We start from the raw sequence: 20,547 nt of genomic DNA, 5'->3' as shown, positions 1-20,547 counted from the left end.
GTGCATTATAAAAAAATATTTGAGGATTGCAAAATTTGTTCTCTGAGTATCTCTTTTATATCCAAGCAAAATTGGTATTGTAACTGAAATTTCCCTAACCTAATTGATGCAGAATGCGATCGGAAATGTAATCAAATCTGTACCTTGTGAATCTGAATCAAATCTATTGGGGATACCCAGCCCTAGTAGAGTTATCTGTCTGTTTATCCATCTCTCATCAGTGTTTCCTGTACTCAGTCACAGACGGCCTGGAGACTCAAGGGGGACTCTTCACTTACATGACATGTAAGTTGGTCACCTATCTTACCGTGATGGAGCCAATTCCTCCTCCGCTGCAGGAGCGGAGGTATCTCTGCTCCTTGGTGGAAACATCCAGCAGGACGAGCAGGTTACCTGCTATAAAGATCAGAGTTTTGTCATCCAGCAGCTGCAGGTTCCCCCTGCGCCTACTGTCGTAGCCAAAGGAGTGACTGAATGCAGGACGGGTTAAGGATGATCAGATTCCCGTGCTTATTTGCTAAGTATGTATGATGAGAGAAAGTTAGAGATGGTGGTGTTAAAATGTTTCTCGTGAAACACATTTTTACAGAAGGATACGAGAGGAACAGGAGGTTCTCTGGGATTTCAGAGTCGGGTGTGATGTAGGGTCTGGAGTGAATATCCTCATACTTGTAGTACGTGTCTGCAGAGAGCTGCTTGTTTGATCCCTCATCAGCCTGCTGCTGTATCTCAGAGTGTTCACCGTCATGGTCTGTGAGGGAGGAAACATTTGACAGCAGCTTTCAGGCACCAGTGATTTAACTTCAACTGCTTGAACCGCTACACATCAACTGACAGTTTCACTGCTTTCATTTCTTATTCTTTAAATAACGTCAACTGAGAGTGCATCTACTTTAAGAGAGTACACTCTACATGACATCTCAACTTAAAATGCTTAGTTTGCTACACTTCTACTGACATTTCATTCACTTTATTCATAATCTCATAACTAAACTGGACTCATGTCAATTATTGTGTTGCGACTGCATAACCACAGCATTTCATTAACTTAGCTAGCTAACGTTTTTTTTTTTTTAATGCCCTTTTTTGTTGTATTGTAGCTATGCTAATTCATTTTATATGTTAACGTTATGGTCTCCAGAGACTCTGAACCTGAAGGCCTTTAGCTTTACATTACAGTTAACGTTAACGCTTTAACGCTAGCTAGCTAGCTACATCAACTTAATCAAACACTAGCTAACGTTACCTTCGGTGTTTTCCTGTGAAGCTGTCGGTGTGCTCCCAGTCTGTTCACCAACACAAATAGTGTTTTCTTCCGACATTTCTGCTGTTAAATCATCTGCTGCTCTGTTATTTTTTTCATCTGTAAAATAAAGAGGGCATAAATATTCAAAGGTATTTCCAACTTGACCAAACTGACTTTAAACAAAGTAAAATATTTTCACACCATCTAAATTTGGTAATTTTCTGACTCCCCCAAGTCCGTTTTAGTTTGGTGGCGTTGCCATGCAACAAGGAAAGTCACTTGCAACTAGCCTGCTGCTGGTTAATGTAGTTCTAAACCCTTTTTTCGCCTACGTTTTACGGCAGCGAAGGTTCAGTTTGATTGGACGTTTTGTGCCGTAAACCGTGTTGGTTACAGAACGCATGGGAAGAGCAGAGCGTGTGTATCTGAAATGTAAGTTACACCAGTAGAAATGTTTTATACCTTGTTATTGTTTGCGTTAACAGTACGGATAAACTACAGAAGCGCGTGGCGTTATCGATAGTATACCGGTAATCAGATTTGTTGACATTGCTATATATGCTATTAACGTTAGCTTGGTTAACTAACGTTAGCTTCGGCAAAAGTACCCAAACTATTTAACGTTATCTAAGCGAAAGTAGCGACAACACAATCTAAAACTAGGCAGTTTGAAGTAAATGTGCATCATTAAAATGTAAAATTAAGTAACGTAGTACCAGCACAATGTGCTTAAGTATCAAACGTGTGAGTTAGTCGTGAAACACAGTTTTCTTCATAGTTCTGAGTGTTAACGTTAGCTTATTTATTTCTGGGTGACGCTAGTGAGCTAACGTTAGTAACGTTAGACACAGGTATTTTCTTCTTATATACTGTCTATGGTATTTTCTTGTTTGTAACGTTAGTCTGACTCTTTTCCTACTGTCTCTTATTGTAAAAACGTAGTGATATTTCCGTTTAAAATCGGCTAAATGATACTTTTAACGGATTAAAAGAACATTTCCCTCTGAATTGAATGAAACAAATCTTATATGTGGAAAACGTTAGTTAACGTTACTTATAAATACCATAAGTTAGTATTATGTAACGTTACGTGGGCTTATGTGCAGTTTAGTGTCACAAATTATTTTCCAAAAACTGAGTGTCCCAAATAATGAGGGTCTATTTGAGACAGGTTAAGGTTAGGGGTAGGGTTAGGGTAGCACAGGTGGTCTAGCAGGTTCATAATTAATTAAGGACATTGTATGGGGAATTTGGGACACTAAACTGCACGTATAGCCGTTACGTGATGACAGATTTACTTTTGAATCTCACTGCTGTTTTGTGATTTTGGCAGTGTAGAATCTCCACCTACATATACTCAACAAAATTATAAACGCAACGCTCGAAGATCTAAGACTTTTTCTATGTACACAAAGGCCTATTTCTCTCAAATATTGTTTACAGATCTGTCTAAATCTGTGTTAGTGAGCACTTCTCCTTTGCCGAGATAATCCATCCACCTCACAGGTGTGGCATATCAAGATGCTGATTAGACAGCATGATTATTGCGCAGGTGTGCCTTAGGCAGGCCACAATAAAAGGCCACTCTAAAATGTGCAGTTTTACTGTATTGGTGGGGGGGTCTGAAAACCAGTCAGTATCTGTTGTTAGGGTTCATCTGTTAAGAGAACACCTCTCCAAAGTGCCAGACGCCATTGAATGTGAGCATTTGCCCAATCAAGTCGGTTACAAGGACAAACTGCAGTCAGTGAGAGAGAGAGAGAGAGAGAGAGAGATGAACCCTAACCCTACGTTGTGGATATGGACTAAGCCCAACGCAACCCTAATGTTCATCTCGATGCTGAACCTAATACGCGTACATTTAGTATTGCTCTTCTGCACGTACCTGTTGGGAACAGCCCTGTTTTACATCAGTCTAACTCCTTACATACTGGTCAAATCAAATCAAAATTCCCTGCAAGCTTTGTCCAAATCAGACACTGGGGAAAAAAAACCCCGATACTATATGACACACGTGATATGCCTGGAAATATGTGGGACTTTGGTATGTTGCAAAGAAAAACTCCCGCACACTGTCTAACTTGCAAAAAATATGTAACGTTTTAATAATAGGCAACGTTTCGGTACTATGCCATCTTCAGGCAAAAAGATATTTTTCTGTACTTTGCTATGTGACATTTTTTGGAGCCCATATTTCTGATTACTTGTATGTCTCTTGTTCTGCTGTTGTCCTCATCTCCATCTCTCTGGGACGCACGTTAGAATGGAGGCTAAATCCAAAAAACCCTTTTCCCCTAAAGGTGGAAAGAAGTTTACACAGAAAGGAAAAGGTAAGATGCAGTTCACCTTAACCACCCATGTACACCGTTACGTTCAACCAGGTTTGTAATTGGCAAGTCTCACTCTGTCCAGATTCCATAGGGACCAAACTTGGTGGGAAACCAGGCGGTAAGCCAGGTGGGAAAAAGCCCTTCAAATCGTACAACAACGCAGAGAGGAAGGGCAGACCGGAGAAGGGCGGGGATGGCGGCAAGCGAGGACAAAAGTTTGCTTTCTCCAAAGACGGGGAGGGCCCGCAGAAGAGAAAAATGCCATTTAAAGGGAAACATACAGAAGAAGAGGGTGGAGGTGAGAAAACATATGCGAGTCGATTTTTGCCCTCCCAGAAGCTGTCAGATTGTGGTTTTGCATATTGTAGTCTTTTACTTCTCGAATATTTTGACCAGTTAGTGTTCTCACTCACAGTCCCCTTCTTGTGTCTGTTCTCGTCTTGGATTCACAATTGGCCCTCATTAAGTGCTAGATGTTGCACGTCAATAATTAGATTAGATTCAACTTTATTGTCATTGTGCAGAGTACAAGTACAAAGACAACGAAATGCAGTTTGCGTCCAACCAGAAGTGCAAAAACAGCAGAAAAGTGCAATGTGATATTCAAGTATAGACAGGACAAGAAATACATTGCAGTGTTATAAGAGCAGAATAAATATGGCTATTTAATATGAACAATGTATGAACAACATGTACAGATATGTGCAATGTAGTAGCAGTGACATTATACTAGTAGTAAGAATAATATAGATATATGCAGTGTATTAGCAGAATATATAATAAGAAAAACAGAATAAGTACGGATATTCTGTATGAACCATGTAGACAGATATGTACAGCTATGTGCAGTGTGGTAACATAAGAGTAGTGAGAATAAGTGTATGTGCAGGATGAATAGTATGAAGAGCAGTAGAATCTGACTATGTATAGGTGTAATTACAGTATGTACATTTGTAAATAAATAAATAGAACAGTATGGGTTGGGTAGGGTAGTGCAATAAACAGTTCAGGGGCGCCCTGGTAGCTCACCTGGTTGAGCGTGCGCCGGGATTCGAGTCCGACCCGCGGCCCTTTGCTGCATGTCATTCCCTCTCTCTCCCCTTTCCTGCCTTCAGCTGTCCTGTCAAATAAAGGCCAAAAATTGCCACCCAATGAATCAGCGTTGCGATATCAACTTGTGCAATAAACGCATTGCGAAAGGCTTCGACATATCGCGAAAGACACTCGCCCACTGTAAAGGCTGTTTTATACTTCTGCGTAAGATCTAAGCCGTTGCTACGTGTGTAGGTACGTGCAGACACAAACCTACGCCGTAGCCTGACGCGCACCTCTCGAAAAATGTAACTACACGTCGCGGCGACGCACGTCGCTCGGCCGTGGCTTGGTAGTGTTGCATTTCCCCCCTGACTCATTTCCTGGTTCTCCTTCTCCATAAACAACATGAAAGCAAGGAGAGGGTTAACTTTTCCTGCTACAGATCTCCCACCGTGATCAGAAAACACAGGAGAGACACTTTGTTTCTCTCACTATGACTCTAGAGTCGCTACACGCTCCGAAGCTAATCGCCGTCACTCTCTCACTTTCTCCCTCGCTCTACCACACACTCCACATACACACACGCACATACACACACACACACACACGCCGGCTCGACGCACACACCAGCGCACAAGTATAAACACCAGGCCACTTACGTAGGCTACGGCGGAGCCTCCGCAGAACCATTAAACAGCCTTAACTGTCATTCTTTTTTTAGTGGTGCCTTTTTTATATTCAATTCAATGTTCGATTTGTTCAATAATAGAATTTTTTTAAAGATTTCCTTTCGTTTGTTTTAAATTCAACAAAAAATTTGTTGTGGCTATGTTACCAGAATACTGAAAGCAGCAGAAATGAGTACACTTTAATATCTGTTAATTTATCACAAGTGATATCGCGATATTCAACAGCGTTATCGCATGTTTTCCTCACATCGTGCAGCCCTACGACACGGCTAGTTAGTTCAAGTTGCAAGGAACAGTTACAGTCAATACACAGTATACGTGTAGTACAAATACAGCTTGAAATACTATATACACTTGAAAAACATGAACAGGGGCTTGTGATTGGTTGCCTGTTTCGCTGCCCTGCTCAAAGCAGTGGTGTCTGAACTTTACCTCCAGTTCCTCCACCGCCTGGATTCAGCTGGAATCTTTTTCTTGACGAATAACCACTGAAGTGTCAAAACGTGGTCAGGAATTTCTGCATGTGTGCATGTTTGTGCGTGCGATCAGGTCCGGCGGCTAAGAAAATGAAGAAAGGCGAGTTCAAGCCAAAGACGGAGCTGACGGAGGAGGAGCTGAAGAAGAACAGGCAGCAGAGGAAGAAGGATCTGAAGAACAGCAGACAGCAGGCGGAGAGGAAGGACATGTTTCAGATCATCTGTCAGTGCAAACGTGTGTGGGGAGACCTCAGGAGGTACACACACGCACACAAACACACACACACAGTTGAAACCTTAACCCCTTCTTTTAACCCTTGTGTGTTGTTCGGGTCTGTGGGACCCGTTTTCAATGTTTGCTAAAAGAAAAATTATGCTATTTATTATTTCTTCTAACTCAAACTCATTGGCCTTGGCTCATTTTCTGTGAAGAACATAAAAAATAACTTATTTTCAATGACTGCACATGGTACACCCCCCCTACACATAACTATTACATATGAGGTGTTCGGGTCTTCTGGTGTATTTTATTGTAGGTGCCATGAAACTATGTTGTCTTTCTGCACCTGCTATTCCCACACAAAGTTACAGAATTGTTACATTTCAAGCACTTTCACCTGTTCTGATTTAGGTTCTAAGAAATAAGCACCAATAATGATCAAAAATCTTGTTTCTGTTTTTTTACCTTTTTTTATAATTGAATTTCCTTATTTTCTCACAAAAAACGAAAATGATCATATGATCATAAATGCGATCTCACAGGGGTAAATGGCAAATATGAACCATAAATGATGTATATCTCATTGGTAATTGAGCTAAAGTAAACATCTTTTAAGTATTTTTACATAAATTGTTATGGCTGTATTGATTTAAAAGCCTAATAATGTGGTGGGTCCACCAGACCCGGGAACATTGGCTGTGTAACAAAAATATGAACACCACACAAGGGTTAACAAGGCCACTGTGTTGACTGTGGGGGGCAGCCAGGGCCACGTTCAGCCCCGACAAAACGTAGCAACGGGGGTGCGTTGAACCCCATTACCATGAGTTTACATCTCTGCTGATTGGGTAATCACCTGTGACACACCCACCAAACGAGAGAAAACGCATCTCAAAGTCGTTGCACATCTTTTCGCATCGTTGCGAGGAAACGGGGTCGTTCAACCGGGAAACCGCAGCTAAACGGTGCACACCGCTTTGAGATTGAACTTGCCCCTGGTAAAAAAAAGTTGTTGCAGGCTCAACTTTAGCTGCCAAACGTTATCCAAGTAAAAGCAGTACTATAATTTATTATTATTATTTTGGACTGTTTTTTATGCGAGTAAGAGACAGCTGGTTGACTGGAACGATGGCCCACCACACAGTGTAGTTGCGTGCGGATCATTTGTGTTTATTTTAAATAAATGAATATTTTTCATTTGTGTTCCGGGGCCAGTGTAGGAGCCGCTCAGAGCTAAAATCTCTGCTGCAGACAAAGGAGAGATGACACCGGGGCCCTGATGGCAACTCAATTAGGTTGCATCATTTCTTAAACAAGGGGTGTACATAATAATATTACAGCTGTAGAATATCTGTTATGATTCAACACTATAAATAAAATTTGAATTGAATTAAGAAAAAGACATCCAGCAAACACATTGCATTGACCAATCAAACACATGCAAGCCCACATTCCTGGTAGATGTAACATGAAGGTCGCTGCCTGCTCACTGACGTTGATGTTTGTGTGTGTGTGTGTGTGTGTGTGTGTGTGTGTCTGTGTGTCTCTCAACAGGAAGAAATGCGAAAACGACTTAAAGCAGAAACTGATGAAGGAGCTTCATGATCTGATTCGCGGGAAGATCAAACAGGTGAGTCTCAGTCCACGGTCTCGGTTGTTTGTTTGACATAGCACATCAGCTTTGGGAATGTGAGAAGGGTCGTAAACAAGACACTCTTTCCCTCCATCTGGAAGTGGTGCGTACAAAAAAAAAACCACGAGACACGAATGTCTCAAGATTTTCTATGGATGCATTTTTTGAAATCCAGCAGCCATTCAACCAGTGGGCATTTTCACTTACAAATCTGAAAATGTACCCATAGAAAGGGTTTATTTTTATTTGATTAACACTGAGTATCTTATCTTTAAAGAATATTTCTGGTTTATTACAACTTGGGCATTGTTTTCCCAGGTTTGGCCCATCAGTTGTGTCAGTAATATTAATAACATTGGACTCATCAAGTTAGAGTTAGAAGAAGTCTAGAAGATTAGAAGTCTTCATGTTCCGAATCCGACATTGTTGTAATGTTGTACTGAGGGGGTAATATGAGGTGAAAATAGAGATCTAATTTAAGATCTTAATGTTATGAAATCTTGTGGCCTGTCGTTTCTGACTGCTCTCCTGCCTCCAGATGGCGTTTGCTCACGACTCGGTGCGCGTGCTGCAGTGTTTCATCCAGTTCGGCAGCCACGAGCAGAGACAGGAACTGTTGGAGGAGCTCAAAGGTGAGCAGACGTGTTTTGCTTTTTCCATTTGCTGCCTTTGTAACTTTACTGTCACTGTGTCTGTCTACGTGTCTGTGATTCCCATGTGTTCACATCATAAGACAAGTGAAGGTGGTTGTTCTGGTTTAAAAACAAACTGAGGGCTTATGGGTAGATAGAGACATAGAGAATGTGTGAAAGATGGCCAGTATCTTAAAAGGGAAACTTGCTTGTTAGCTGTACACACTGCAGGTAATCTAATGGGTTTTTTAAACTAACCTATCCATATACAGTATCCACTGTAGTGTCTGGTATATTTTGAGGAAAGGGAGCAGGATTTTCATACATGCTGTAATTACTATAATATCCAGAACTAGAAGAGCACCGCCAAGGCCAATAGTCCAGTCTTCTATGACATGCAAATCTGCAACCGCAACCACTATATATGTCTGGATATATTTCCAAAACTATAAGGACCGGTTTTTCCATTGCCAATTTATTTATCCCCCTTCAGGACAGGCTAGCATGACATGCTAGCAATACCTTCTATCAAGCTTCAAAGAGTTGCCCGCTACAGCGAGTTAATGACGGCCGAGAGGGTCTCAGAGGGCTAAGGTTATGGTGTGATCCACTATTTAACTATTTATCAGAGGAACCAGCAGTCAGGCAGCCTGGCTCCGCCCTCCTACGTACTTTCATTTTCCTTCAGTACTCTGTCTATGAGTCTATGATGTCTTTGCAGTATATTCGCGGGTTTTCTCCGGTCAATTTCTTACCGGTCCAATCAGCGAACAGAGGGAGCGGCTGAGAACGATGACGTTGAGGCCGTGCGCTAGAGTTGTAGTTCTGTAATGGCGGTGGAGAAAGATGCGAGCAAAGCCATTCGGTCCGTTGTGGCGACGCTGCCGAATATCCAGAAGTTTAATACCCGAGTAAGAACAATCTTTGCTGAGTTGTGTTGGTGGCCATGATGTTGTGGCCCTCCTCCCCACTGGGTTCGGGAAAAGTTTGATTTTCCAGCTCGCTCCGTTAGTGGTGAAGGAGTTGGCTAAGGCTAACGTTAGCATTGCTAAGCCGACGTCACGACCAAACGTTAGCGATTGGTTATGGCAGATCCAGAGTGGCTCTGGGCAGATCCAATAGTTTTAAACTTCAACAGAGTACCCGCCTTCAGGACCACTATTAAAGCTATAGTGCGTAGTTTCTGTCTCCGCCATGAGGAATTCTTAGTAATGACAACAAAACTGCCGAGGCGTCCACATGATACAAGCCTTCTGTGATCACGCACGGAGACTGCCAAAATGCACAGAGCCACCTGTAAAGCCATAGCCCCACCTAGTGGAAGTCATGCCACGCCAATGCGGCGTCTGGGACATGAATGTGACGGATGGAGGATCCGGAGCTGACCTGTAGTCTTAGCAGCTAATTAACAAGCATTAACTGTTGTTGCTTTGCTGTCTACCACAGATGACATCATCGAGTTGTGTAAGTCGCAGTACGGCAAACACGTGGTGAAAAAAATGCTGATGTACGGGTGAGTAGGCTCCGATTTTCTTCTTTCTGCATACGTCTATATTTAAATCAGACTTGGATCAGATGTGGTCCCGTTACATCACATGGATGTTATTTCGGTCGTGCGTGGACGTGTGTGTGAGATTTGTGTTCATGTCTTTCCTCCGCAGGAACAAGGAGCTGGTGGCGGCGGTGATGCAAACGTTTAAAGGCCACGTGCGGCCGATGCTTCGCCACGCGGCCGCCTCGTCCATCATCGAGTACGCATACAACGACAAAGCTGTGCTCGCACAGAGACTCATGCTCACTGAGGGGCTGTACGGGAACACCTTCACTGTCTGCAAGGTAAACACACACACACACACACACACACACACACACAGAGTTGGGCTGCTTCCAGATATTATACACCATGGTACAGTATAGAGATGTACTGATACCAGCATCCATATCGCCTCCGATACTGCCTAAAACGCTGGTATCAGGAAGTACAGGAGTTTATGCACCGATCAGATACCACATAATAAAGCCCTAAAGAAAATCTACGTTAAAGTAGTTTATTTATGTTCTTTTTCCGTTGTAACTGACTGTCACACTGGATAATAAAAGAAAGTTCTGTGGCGTTCATTGTTTGTGTTTGTTCATGTTTCACAAAGAGTTTAACCTGAGCCAGACTGACAACAAAGATAGAAATAATATCACATCCATACAGGGATAGTAGTATACAGTTGTTAAAACATAATAAAATATATGACACACTGGTATCGGATCAGTACTCGGTATCGGCCGATACGCAAGTTCAGGTATCGGAATCGGTATCGGGAAGCAAAAAATGGTATCGGACCTTCTCTAGTACAGTATATGATAATGTTGATGGTATCAGTGGCGTCCATATTGGATTAACTGTGGTTATGTTTGTGGAATATCTGCGACGGACCGATTGGCTGTTAACATTTCTCTACCTGTGTGTCCAGTCGACAGTGTGCAACACCATCGAAAAAGTTGCCGAGGCGAACCCGGACAAGCTGAAAAACATCATCGACGAGATGAAGCAGATTCTCACCCCCATGGCCCAGAAGTAAGACCAGGAAACCAAATCAGTGATAAGATAAGAACCAAAGAGAGATGAAATATAAGCAGCTGAACGCAAACATAAAACTACAAATAAAACGTTGTTGACCCGTGCAGGGAAATGGTTTTACTTAATTATAAAAATATATTTGATCAGCTTTAGTTTGAGAGTAACCAGAGTCAATGATGAATCTTTAAAGTCATTTATGTAGCAAAACGACAAACGTTATCGGCTCCCAGGTTCTTGAATGAGAGGATTTTCTGCTTTGCTGTGATTCATATCATTGCAAATTAAATCTCTTTGTCAATATTTGATAGAAATAATTAGGGATGTCCAGATCCGATCACGTGGTTTCAGACTCGATTGGAATCGGACGTTACCTCCCGATCAGGACTCTGATATATATGTATATATATTCTCATTATTTTTTAACACATCTATAGTTATGCGGTGGCACAGAGTTAGACCCTTTTGACTCCACACAGAAACAGCAACGCGTGCAGCATGACATCACTTTGTTGCAGAGACGCTATTGGTTAAATGCCGGCAATGTAGAACACGGAAGCAGCTTGAAGCGGAAAGCGCGAGTATGTCTGCGGTCTGGAGGTATTATAAAGTTGATGACAACAACGTTGCCATAGCAAACTGTGAGATATGTAACAGAAGTGCTCGGTTTGTTAACAGAGTTGTTGAATGTTAAAATAAGGTGAATTAAATAAAAAATAAGGAACATCCTGGATCTGTTTTTTTCGCTCTTCTTTATTCTTTTTTTATATATTATAGAAGTATCGGATCGGGACTCGGTATCGGTAGATACTCAAAATCAAATGACTCGGACTCGAGGGCAAAAAAACCTGATCGGGACATCCCTAGAAATAATAATGGTTAGCTACAGCTCTGAATAGGGTAAAGAAATAGAGAACGAAACAATATCATGCTAATTGCAAGCAAATAGCACCAACAAGGAAGAGAAGACAAAATGCCCACAGTAGAGGATAAGAATAATGTAATCCATGTTACTTGAGTTATTTAACATTTACTTTAAGTTTAGAACAAATTTGAAAGCTGTTGGAAAGCTTCGATTGAGTTCATACATTTTTCAAAGTTTTCTTGAGGTTTCTCAGCTGCAAAGTTTAGTTCTGTCTTTGTTGGATGAGTTAAAGGTAATGAGAAACTCTGAATATACAGTATATATGCCGTTTTACTTTATTTACTTCCTTTCCTCCCCCTTTTCCTTATCTAATTTGATGTAATTTGAATTAATATGGTATCTTAATTTATTTTTTCACTTCCTTTGATTGCATTTTATTAATATGTAGAGTTGAAACCTTGTAACGGCAACCTCTGTTCTGTTTCAGAGAACAAGTGATCAAACACTCTCTGGTCCACAAAGTCTTCCTGGACTTCTTCCTGTTTGCGCCGGACAAACCGAGAACGGTAAGCAGCTCGTTGACATCTCACGCAGTGTTGTCAGTATTTGAAAAGCAGCACATTTCTCTATAAATGCTTATAAAAAAATAGTGTGGTGTAAAATAAAAAAAATTAAAATCAAAGAAGTAAAGGAAGCAAAACATCAGCAGCCATTCGAGCTGCGAAGAAGACAAATATTACACGTTCATAGGAGCACAAAATAATAAATAAAAGACCGATTAAAAAGTGTATTTAGTGCTGACTGCATTAACCATTTGTATTTGTTGTGATGTGAGCAGGAGATGATCGAGTCCATCAGAGAGGCGGTTGTCTACATGGCTCACACGCACGACGGAGCCCGAGTGGCGATGCACTGTCTGTGGCACGGGACAGCCAAGGTGAGTTATTAATGTCCAGAACACACAGATTACAGGACTACGTCAACGACAATGAACGCAAGTCTATTGTCAGAAACATGCAAGCAATATAAAATATACAAAAAAAATACCAATATCAAAATTATAAAATAGTCTATCTTGTAATTTTGGAGCCAGCATCTGCACAGTAGCGAGCGGGCGGGGGAGGCGCGGTACCGAAGTCCCGCCCATACACCCGCCTGACCAATCGCGAGTCAGTCACAGCTGGCAATCATGACGTCTCACCCAGTTTTTCAAAACGTCAAATAACTCATAAAAACCAAACTTACTTGTCTATAAATAGACTATTAGTATAGACTTATACAGTCTATGCGTCAACCCGTTTGCTACATACAGTACATTATCATCTGTGTAACATGAAAATGCGTGTCCTAAATACTGCCTTTATACGTATATTTTCTAATGTTACTGGGTCATTTACAGATATTAAACAACAAATTATGGGATGATATGCAGAATATTATGAGAAACCATCAAGCTTTAAGATTTAGAAGATTGGCAGGAAATAAGTGTAAGTAAGTAAAATAAATGTTTTTTTTTGTTTTGTTTTTCATCTTTCAGGACAGAAAGGTCATCATCAAAACCATGAAGACCTACATGGTGAAGTTTGCCACGGTGAGTTCTCAACGCTGCTCCACTCTTTCATTCTAGAAACAAGCTGTCAGTACTTTATTAGCTCGTTGGTTTTAAACAGTCATTATTTACCAGGAGAAAAGGTCTTCACCGAGGTTCAGTGTTTACCTTTGTTGGTGTTCAGACCAGCGGAGAACACATGTAGAAATATCTGATCTCACTCGTCAGTCCAGACCTGATTAGATACCCTGACCTCTTCAAGTCTCTTGTAAACTCCTGTTGTTGCTGCCTCCTCCCACTGACTGGCTGTTTGTCCACAGGGAGAGTTTGGTCACCTGGTCCTTCTGGCCATGTTCGACTGTGTGGACGACACCAAGCTGGTCAAACAGGCTGTGCTCTCGGTGAGTCTGATGCCATGTGCTTTTAGTGATGCTTCACGAGGCTCAATGATAATCCTGATTATTGAAACGGTGACTGCGCTTTAGTCAAACCCAAGTGTGACGTGAACGATAGTTTAAAGAAGCTGCCAGGATGTGATTAACAGTTTGGAGATGCAGAGATGACGTGGTTGTTGTTTAAAAAAATCTCGTCTCACCTGTTTCCCACCTGTGCAGGAGATCCTGTCGTCTCTGGACGAGGTCATCGGTAATAAATACGGTAAGAAGGTGCTGCTGTACCTGCTGAGCCCCAGAGACCCCGCTCACCTGCTGCCTGAGATCATCAAGGTGCTGGAGCAAGGAGACGGGAACGCACACAGGTAACAGCCGCGGGTGGTTGTCAAAATTTTCCCAATGACTTTTATTCATGATGTCACTTTTCCTGACAGTGGAGTTCTCATTAAGCTGCAGTGCAACAAGTGCTACCAAATAAGCCTTTAAACAGCAGACAGTTTGACTTTTCATCGAAGGAAAAGCACTTCTAAAGTGCTAATTTATAACGAACAGCTTCCTGATGGAAGGAAATGAGTTGAATGGATCCATAGCGAGTGATGTAAACGATGAGAAACTATTTGAGGCCGTGATGAACCCCAGTGACATCAGTGCTGTGTTCCTCTCATCAGTAAAAAGGACATGGCACTTCGGAGGAAGGAGCTGCTGGAAGTGGTCTCCCCCCCACTGCTGGAGCATCTCCATGACAACGCTGCCGCCATGGTGATGGACAAGGCGTCCAGCGTCACCGTTAGTGACATCCTGGCATCGGCCTGTGGGGACCTGCGGCCCGCCATGACGGCCGTGGCTCAGCTGGCCAACCAGGAGTTGGTGCCAGGAGGGACCAACGGACAGGTAGAGAGTGTGTGTGTGTGTGTGTGTGTGTGTGTGTGTGTGTGTGTGTGTGTGTGTGTGTGTGTGTGTGTGTGTGTGTGTGTGTGTGTGTGTGTGTGTGTGTGTGTGTGTGTGTGTGTGTGTGTGTGTGTGTGTGTGTGTGTTAGCTAGCGTATTAGCTTCGGAGCGAGTACCGACTCTGGAGTCATAGTGGGAGAAACAATGTGTCTCCTGCAACGCTATTAAGTAGTTACATTTTTCAAGAGATGCACGTCAGGCTACGGGGGAAGGGTCTGGCGTATGGTCGGTATCTCCACGTACCTACGTATGAAGCATAAATCACGCTTTAGTAGGATGGTTACCAGAAGAAGCGATCCTGGCAGCGGGCTTCCTCACAAACATATAATTCAACAACATGGCAGTTCTGCTGTTGTTCATTGTGAGTTTGTGCTTGTGCTGCAGCTTCACATGGCGGAGCATCCAGCAGGACACCTGGTGCTGAAATGGCTCATGGAGCAGGACATGACACTGGCAGAGGCCGGCAAGGAAGGTAAACAATAACTCTCTCACTCACTCTCTCTCACTCACTCTCTCTCACTCACACACACACACACACACACACACACACACACACACACACACACACACACACACACACACACACACACACACACACACACACACACACACACACACACACACACACACACACACACACACACACACACACACACACACACACACACACACACACACACACGACTTCTTGTAATTTGGCTTCAAACTGCTGGGCGAGATGGAGATAATCTGCTTCTTAAAGCACTATACTGGCCATCCATTCATTTCAGGTTGCATAAACTTTAAATCACAGTATCATTTTCTAAAATAATCTTTATTACAGCATGCTATGAAAAAGAATTTATAGAGACTGAAAAACTTCCTTTTGTTGGTCAATTTATTTTCTGGTGCACTGAAGACACTCACAAAAAATAACACCATGTACTTCATGTTGAGCAACTGGGATAGAAAAATCACAAAAACCGAAATAATGGTATAAACAGAGCGTTGCCTGTATGCCTCAGCCTCAAATGTGATTATGTGAGAGTTCAAAATTATGGCCACAGGAGGGCGCCAACTGCACCAAAGACAGTTGACCCAGGACCCAACCTTCTACCAAAATTGCATTGAAATCCGTAAAGTTTAAGACAAAGGGGGGACCATAACTTTCTCGGGCTAAATATAAGTTCAAATATTGATAACTTAAGCATTTTCTTCTGTTCCCCTGTGTCTCTTTCCTTCTCCCTGTTGATGTCCCCCCCACAGAGAGGTTCAGCAGAATACTGGTGGACACTGTGGGAACAGACAAACTGAAGAGCTGGGTCAAAGTCAACAGAGGAGCCATGGTGCTCTGCAGGTCAGTACATATGCGCACACACGCGCGCACACACACACACTCCTGAGGGAACTATCTCTAAGAGAAAAGTTTCAATTGATCATTGATTAAAAGCATTGTTCTCCAAGACGTCTGTTAAAGCTGCAGGAGGCAGAATTTGATTAGCAGAAGCCTCGATTACCGTGTTTACGCTTTCTCTCAGATCTCCGGCGTCTGTTTGGATAGCAGCCTCTGGTCCTCGTAGCTAATGCTGCCATTCAAACAAGGAGACGCCTCAGGCTGTGTGAGAGGAAGTGGAAACCCAAAAAACAAGCTGGTATTTATGCTAGGCTAAAGGCTAACCAAAGCAGATGAGCTCTCCCGACACCAAACTAGATTAAACTATTTATACACAATTTTGTTCCTCTGGGTACCGTATATAGATTGATCACAATAAAGTCTCAGTTGGCTACGGTAAACAGAATATCACTGCATGCACATCTGCATTGGCATAACAGCCAATAGGAAGGATGTCTCTCTCCGAAATGACCTGTGATTGGCCAGTCTCCTGTGACAGCTAGATTTTCTAAAGCCTGAAAACAGAGCCAAGAAGGAGATGCAGAAGTTTTCTTTCATACCACTATTATTACAATATGCTAAAGGATATTGTGAATTTTTTTTGCCCAACAAGAATAAATAAAGGCCCTCCCCGAGCTTCAAATTGTAGTTGATACTGTGTAGAGTAATTAATTAAAATGACAAGTTTGATGGGCACAGAGGTCTGATGCTGGTTGCAGTAATCAGCGGATCCGTCGTGGTTTCGTCAGTAGATACCGTCTGCCTTCAGATGGCTTTAAAGAGAGTCAAATAAGAGGACAGGCCTTCAGTATACGCTACCACAGTAGAATCACCCATTCAACTTTATTCTGCCTCGCTGGCATTAATGCCATAATTGGAATAAAACTTTTTGCTGCGTAGTCACGAGTGGAAAGGTGAACAGAATGATTTTAGAGAGGTGTTTATGGTGTGCCTTCACAAAGAAAGTGACCCCAATAAAAGTCAGTCCCTCTGCAGGAATTCGCAATGTCGCGAACACAACAATTCACGCAAATTCAACCAATCTCCATGAATTTAGCGTGACTCGCAATTTTGTCCAATCACCGCAACTTTACTGCAAATTTGTAGCCTGGATGCCAGCCAAACGTAGCCCCACCCACAACATTTGAGGTTATGTGCTCAAACCAGAGCTGTTTGGACCAATCAATTGTCAGGGCGGGCTTTAGACGATGGCTTCTGCTGGAGAACTGAGATGTGTAGATTCCTCCATCACGTCTGTTATAGAAGATCGACAGCGTATTCATTTTAAAAGAGGAACAAAGAACCACGATCAAGGCATTTGTCGATCGGAAAGATGTTTTTGTCTTATGGAATTCGGCATAAGTTTAATTTATCATACGTCACATACTCCGTTGCTCTGATTGGTTGTAGGTCTATCCAATTGAGTGCAGAAGCATTTTCTTTCCTGGTTCGGTTGAAACACGCCCCATAATCACAGCCCAATGGAGCAGCATCAGGCTAGATAATTTGACCAATAACCTGAGTTTCCCCGCGACTTATGATATGAAGATCACATCTCACATTTGCCAACGAAACGTTCAGCGAAAGACCGCGCAAAACAATCCAGACCGTCCTGCCAACCTGTACACATTTTAACATCACGCTGTAACGATTTCTCCCGCAACAAAAACACAAAAGACATTGCAAATTTTATCGCAATTTTTTTGTTTACAAAAGATGCCGCCAAATCTGACATTTTGGGCCGCAACAATCTTAAAAAAAAAAGTCTGCGAAATCCTGGAGGGACTGAAAATGGAACACAAAGTGTGCTGAGCCGCGTTCTGCACAACATGACCCCAAAATGTGGGTGAACTGACCCTTTAACAACCTAATCAAATTTCTAAGCCATGCCATTATCTGAGCTGCACTGTTTAAAGGTTACAAGGGACATAAAACGATTTTTAAATATGAAAAAAAAAAAAATATCGGCCCCAATCTAACCTTTGTGGAATCTTTCCCTTTTGTTTTTGTGTGCAGCCTCCTGAACAGCTGTGACAAGTCCGTGGCAGCTGAGGTGAAGGCGGCGCTGGAGTCCATCAAATCGGAGCTCAGCAGCATCAGCAACACCAACAAAGGAGCAGAAATCCTGCTGGAGAATCTGAACAAGTAGAGACTTCTGATTTCAGACAGACTGGTGATGTTAAACACATCACTTCCTGTGCAGCAGTGGGCCTTTTTTCCCCCAAAAACGCCTACACGACTGCGAGCGGAAACTTTTTCACAAAATGGATACAACCTGGAGCACCGTTGTCATGGCCGTCACTGGCGGAAACAACGGACGTGAATTTGTGTGGAAATGTTGACAATTGTATCTGTGTATAATGAAATAAAGGTGTTTGGAGGACGAGGCGATGCTTCAAGAAAACAGATGCCCCCTGTGTGCAGGCAGCAACAATGCACATAACGTACATACAACATATACTTACATTTTTAGTCAAGCTGCTGCCAATGAAAGTCAGCATCTCTTTCACATTAAAAGCTTACGTGGTGGAAGAAAAACTACGCCCTTAGAGCCGCTGAAGGCTTTTAAAGTGAAGTTTAAAGTGAGTTTCATTGACATCCAAATGGAAAAAACTACCAAACTGATATCTCAAAACCGTCTCTATGGCAACATACAACCTAAAGGCTTTCTTGTGGTAATTTGAGTGAACCAGGGCCTGCACAGTCAGTGAATACAAACAGCAGCCCCGTTTCTAGATGTCCAGAAGTCCTGAATGTTTGTGCCATCCTGTTTCAGATTTTATTTCTTAAGATTTTTTACCTTGTGATAACTGTACCAGCTGAAAAGAAAGTGTTTGCAAATTAAAGATTATTTGAAGTACTTTATTGTATGATCTCATACTTTAGACCAGATGAGGAGTAATTAAAAACGTTAACGGTTTTCTAACCCAGCAAACATAAGTCCAGGGCTGTCGCTATTACAATGAAATCATGATTAAATCTTTTTTTAATTTTTATTATTCCGCGCACATGGTGTCTGACATTTGATTTAAATGAGAGGATAGAAACCACTATCATATCTGTCAAATATGAAGCTACAGGAGGCCGCTTCATGGGCAATTTTAGACCCTTTTTAGGGGGGCTCAGCCCGTCACGTGGGTCTGGTTTCTCCGGAAATTCAAAGACAGATTGTCATGGCGGCTTGTTCAGAATACAATCTCATATTGTACTAAAATAGTTCACCGAAACGTGTTTCTGAAAACATTTTAAGCGAGAAATAGGCCGTGCAGTTGCTGAATCTGTCTTCATTTCAGATCACCAAAGGTCAGTTTAAAAGATTTTTGTCAGATTTTGAGAGACTAGTCACGCTCATTCCGCTCCCCGTTTCCGGGTTAGCTCTCCACCAATCAGATGGGTCATTTGAGTCCGACTGCCGACAGTGCCCGCCCCGCCGATTATACATGTCAAATCGGCCAAAATGAAGGACGGCGCCCACTTCCGGGTTAGGCCCCGCCCAGTCCGAGTACAGATACAGATACAGATAATTCATATGGTTAACAGATACAGATACAGATAATGCTGTACTCGCTCATCCCTAATTTGGAGTTTTTATTTATTTGTTTAAAATCTGCGTCCACAGATTCCGTGTGGCCCTGGTAAACACACACACACACACACACACACACACACACACACACACACACACACACACACACACACACACACGCTGCAGCTTTATGACGACAAGATAAAGAGACATAGGTTTATTATTAGAGAGAAACGCATGGGGAAGATAAACTGGTCAGATATCCATCGTCCAGATGTCAGGTCTTCAATTTATGATTTATTTCAGTTCCGGTGGCGTTTGCTCCTGAAACCTGGATTACTTGTGAGCTTTAGAGACTAATGGACTAGTGGATGTAGAGGAGTAGAGGTCGGTGACTATGATGGCACGGACAGCTTTAGCCTACAACTACAGTATGTAGATTAAAGAGTGTATAAGATAGCATTTTGGCAAATAAATTAAAAAAGAAAAAATGTACCAACATTAGATTATTTTCAAAGTCGATTAATCTGTCGATTATTTTCTCAATTAATCGATTAGTTTGGTCAAGACGACGTCCTCAAATGTCTTGTTTTGTCCACAACTCAAAGATATTCAGTTTACTGTCACAGATGAGAGAAGAAACTAGAAAATATTCTCATTTAAAGCTATAGTGCGTAGTTTCTGTAGCCTGGGAAAACCCTGACGAACTTCCGGCAAATGTGAGATTTGCTCTGCAAGTCAGTCTGGCCAAGAGTCCATTCAAGCCCATTTCCAAATTTTCCAAATCGAGGCACCAATCACAACCGTTGAGGCGGGCTTTACACGATGACGATGGCGCAGCGATGGCGAGCAGCTTTTTGTTTACATTCAACATGACGGCCACCGAAGCGCAGCAACACGTTGATGCCGCTGTCGCTGCTACGTCACCCGGATCGTTGGTCTGATTGGTTGAAGGACTATCCAATTGCGCCCAGAGGCATTTGAGCGGTGTCTGTTGGTGACGCCCCTTGGGAAATACGCTGTGAATGAACCTTCCCCAGACCCACTCTCAGTTACAACTGAGAA

At 42.4% G+C, this 20,547-nt stretch overlaps 2 protein-coding genes across 4 annotated transcripts in view; one reads left to right on the top strand and one right to left on the bottom strand.

The window, feature by feature from the left end:
* Nucleotides 1-1,539, bottom strand: part of LOC116034747 (cilia- and flagella-associated protein 44) — a 42,069-nt gene extending 40,530 nt beyond the window's left edge. The window contains exons 1-4 of one of the 2 annotated variants that reach the window (XM_031277462.2): nt 1,448-1,539; nt 1,247-1,363; nt 598-751; nt 308-470 (exon numbers count right to left, since the gene is read on the bottom strand). In XM_031277462.2, the coding sequence (XP_031133322.2) occupies nt 308-470; nt 598-751; nt 1,247-1,322 (393 nt within the window). In that variant the 5' untranslated portion in view covers nt 1,323-1,363; nt 1,448-1,539. The other variant, XM_035991468.1, reaches the window with a different exon arrangement.
* Nucleotides 1,540-1,584: 45 nt separating this feature from the next.
* pum3 (pumilio RNA-binding family member 3) lies at nt 1,585-18,816 on the top strand. 2 transcript variants are annotated; one of them, XM_031277464.2, is made up of 18 exons: nt 1,585-1,678; nt 3,509-3,576; nt 3,659-3,874; nt 5,850-6,033; nt 7,551-7,626; nt 8,168-8,261; nt 9,708-9,774; nt 9,923-10,097; nt 10,727-10,830; nt 12,183-12,261; nt 12,534-12,632; nt 13,233-13,286; nt 13,565-13,645; nt 13,859-14,001; nt 14,305-14,527; nt 14,969-15,056; nt 15,830-15,920; nt 17,973-18,816. In XM_031277464.2, exons 2-18 carry the CDS (start codon nt 3,510-3,512, stop codon nt 18,103-18,105), a joined length of 1,974 nt encoding a protein of 657 aa, XP_031133324.1. In that variant the 5' UTR covers nt 1,585-1,678; nt 3,509; the 3' UTR covers nt 18,106-18,816. The 2 variants fall into 2 exon arrangements, with proteins under 2 accessions (XP_031133324.1, XP_031133325.1); XM_031277465.2 differs by lacking the exon at nt 1,585-1,678 and adding an exon at nt 1,758-1,776.
* Nucleotides 18,817-20,547: the final 1,731 nt, after the last annotated feature.

Source organism: Sander lucioperca, chromosome 14 (genome assembly GCF_008315115.2).
Source record: "Sander lucioperca isolate FBNREF2018 chromosome 14, SLUC_FBN_1.2, whole genome shotgun sequence".
Lineage (NCBI taxonomy): Eukaryota > Metazoa > Chordata > Actinopteri > Perciformes > Percidae > Sander > Sander lucioperca.
This window is presented reverse-complemented; position numbering and strand designations above follow the sequence as displayed.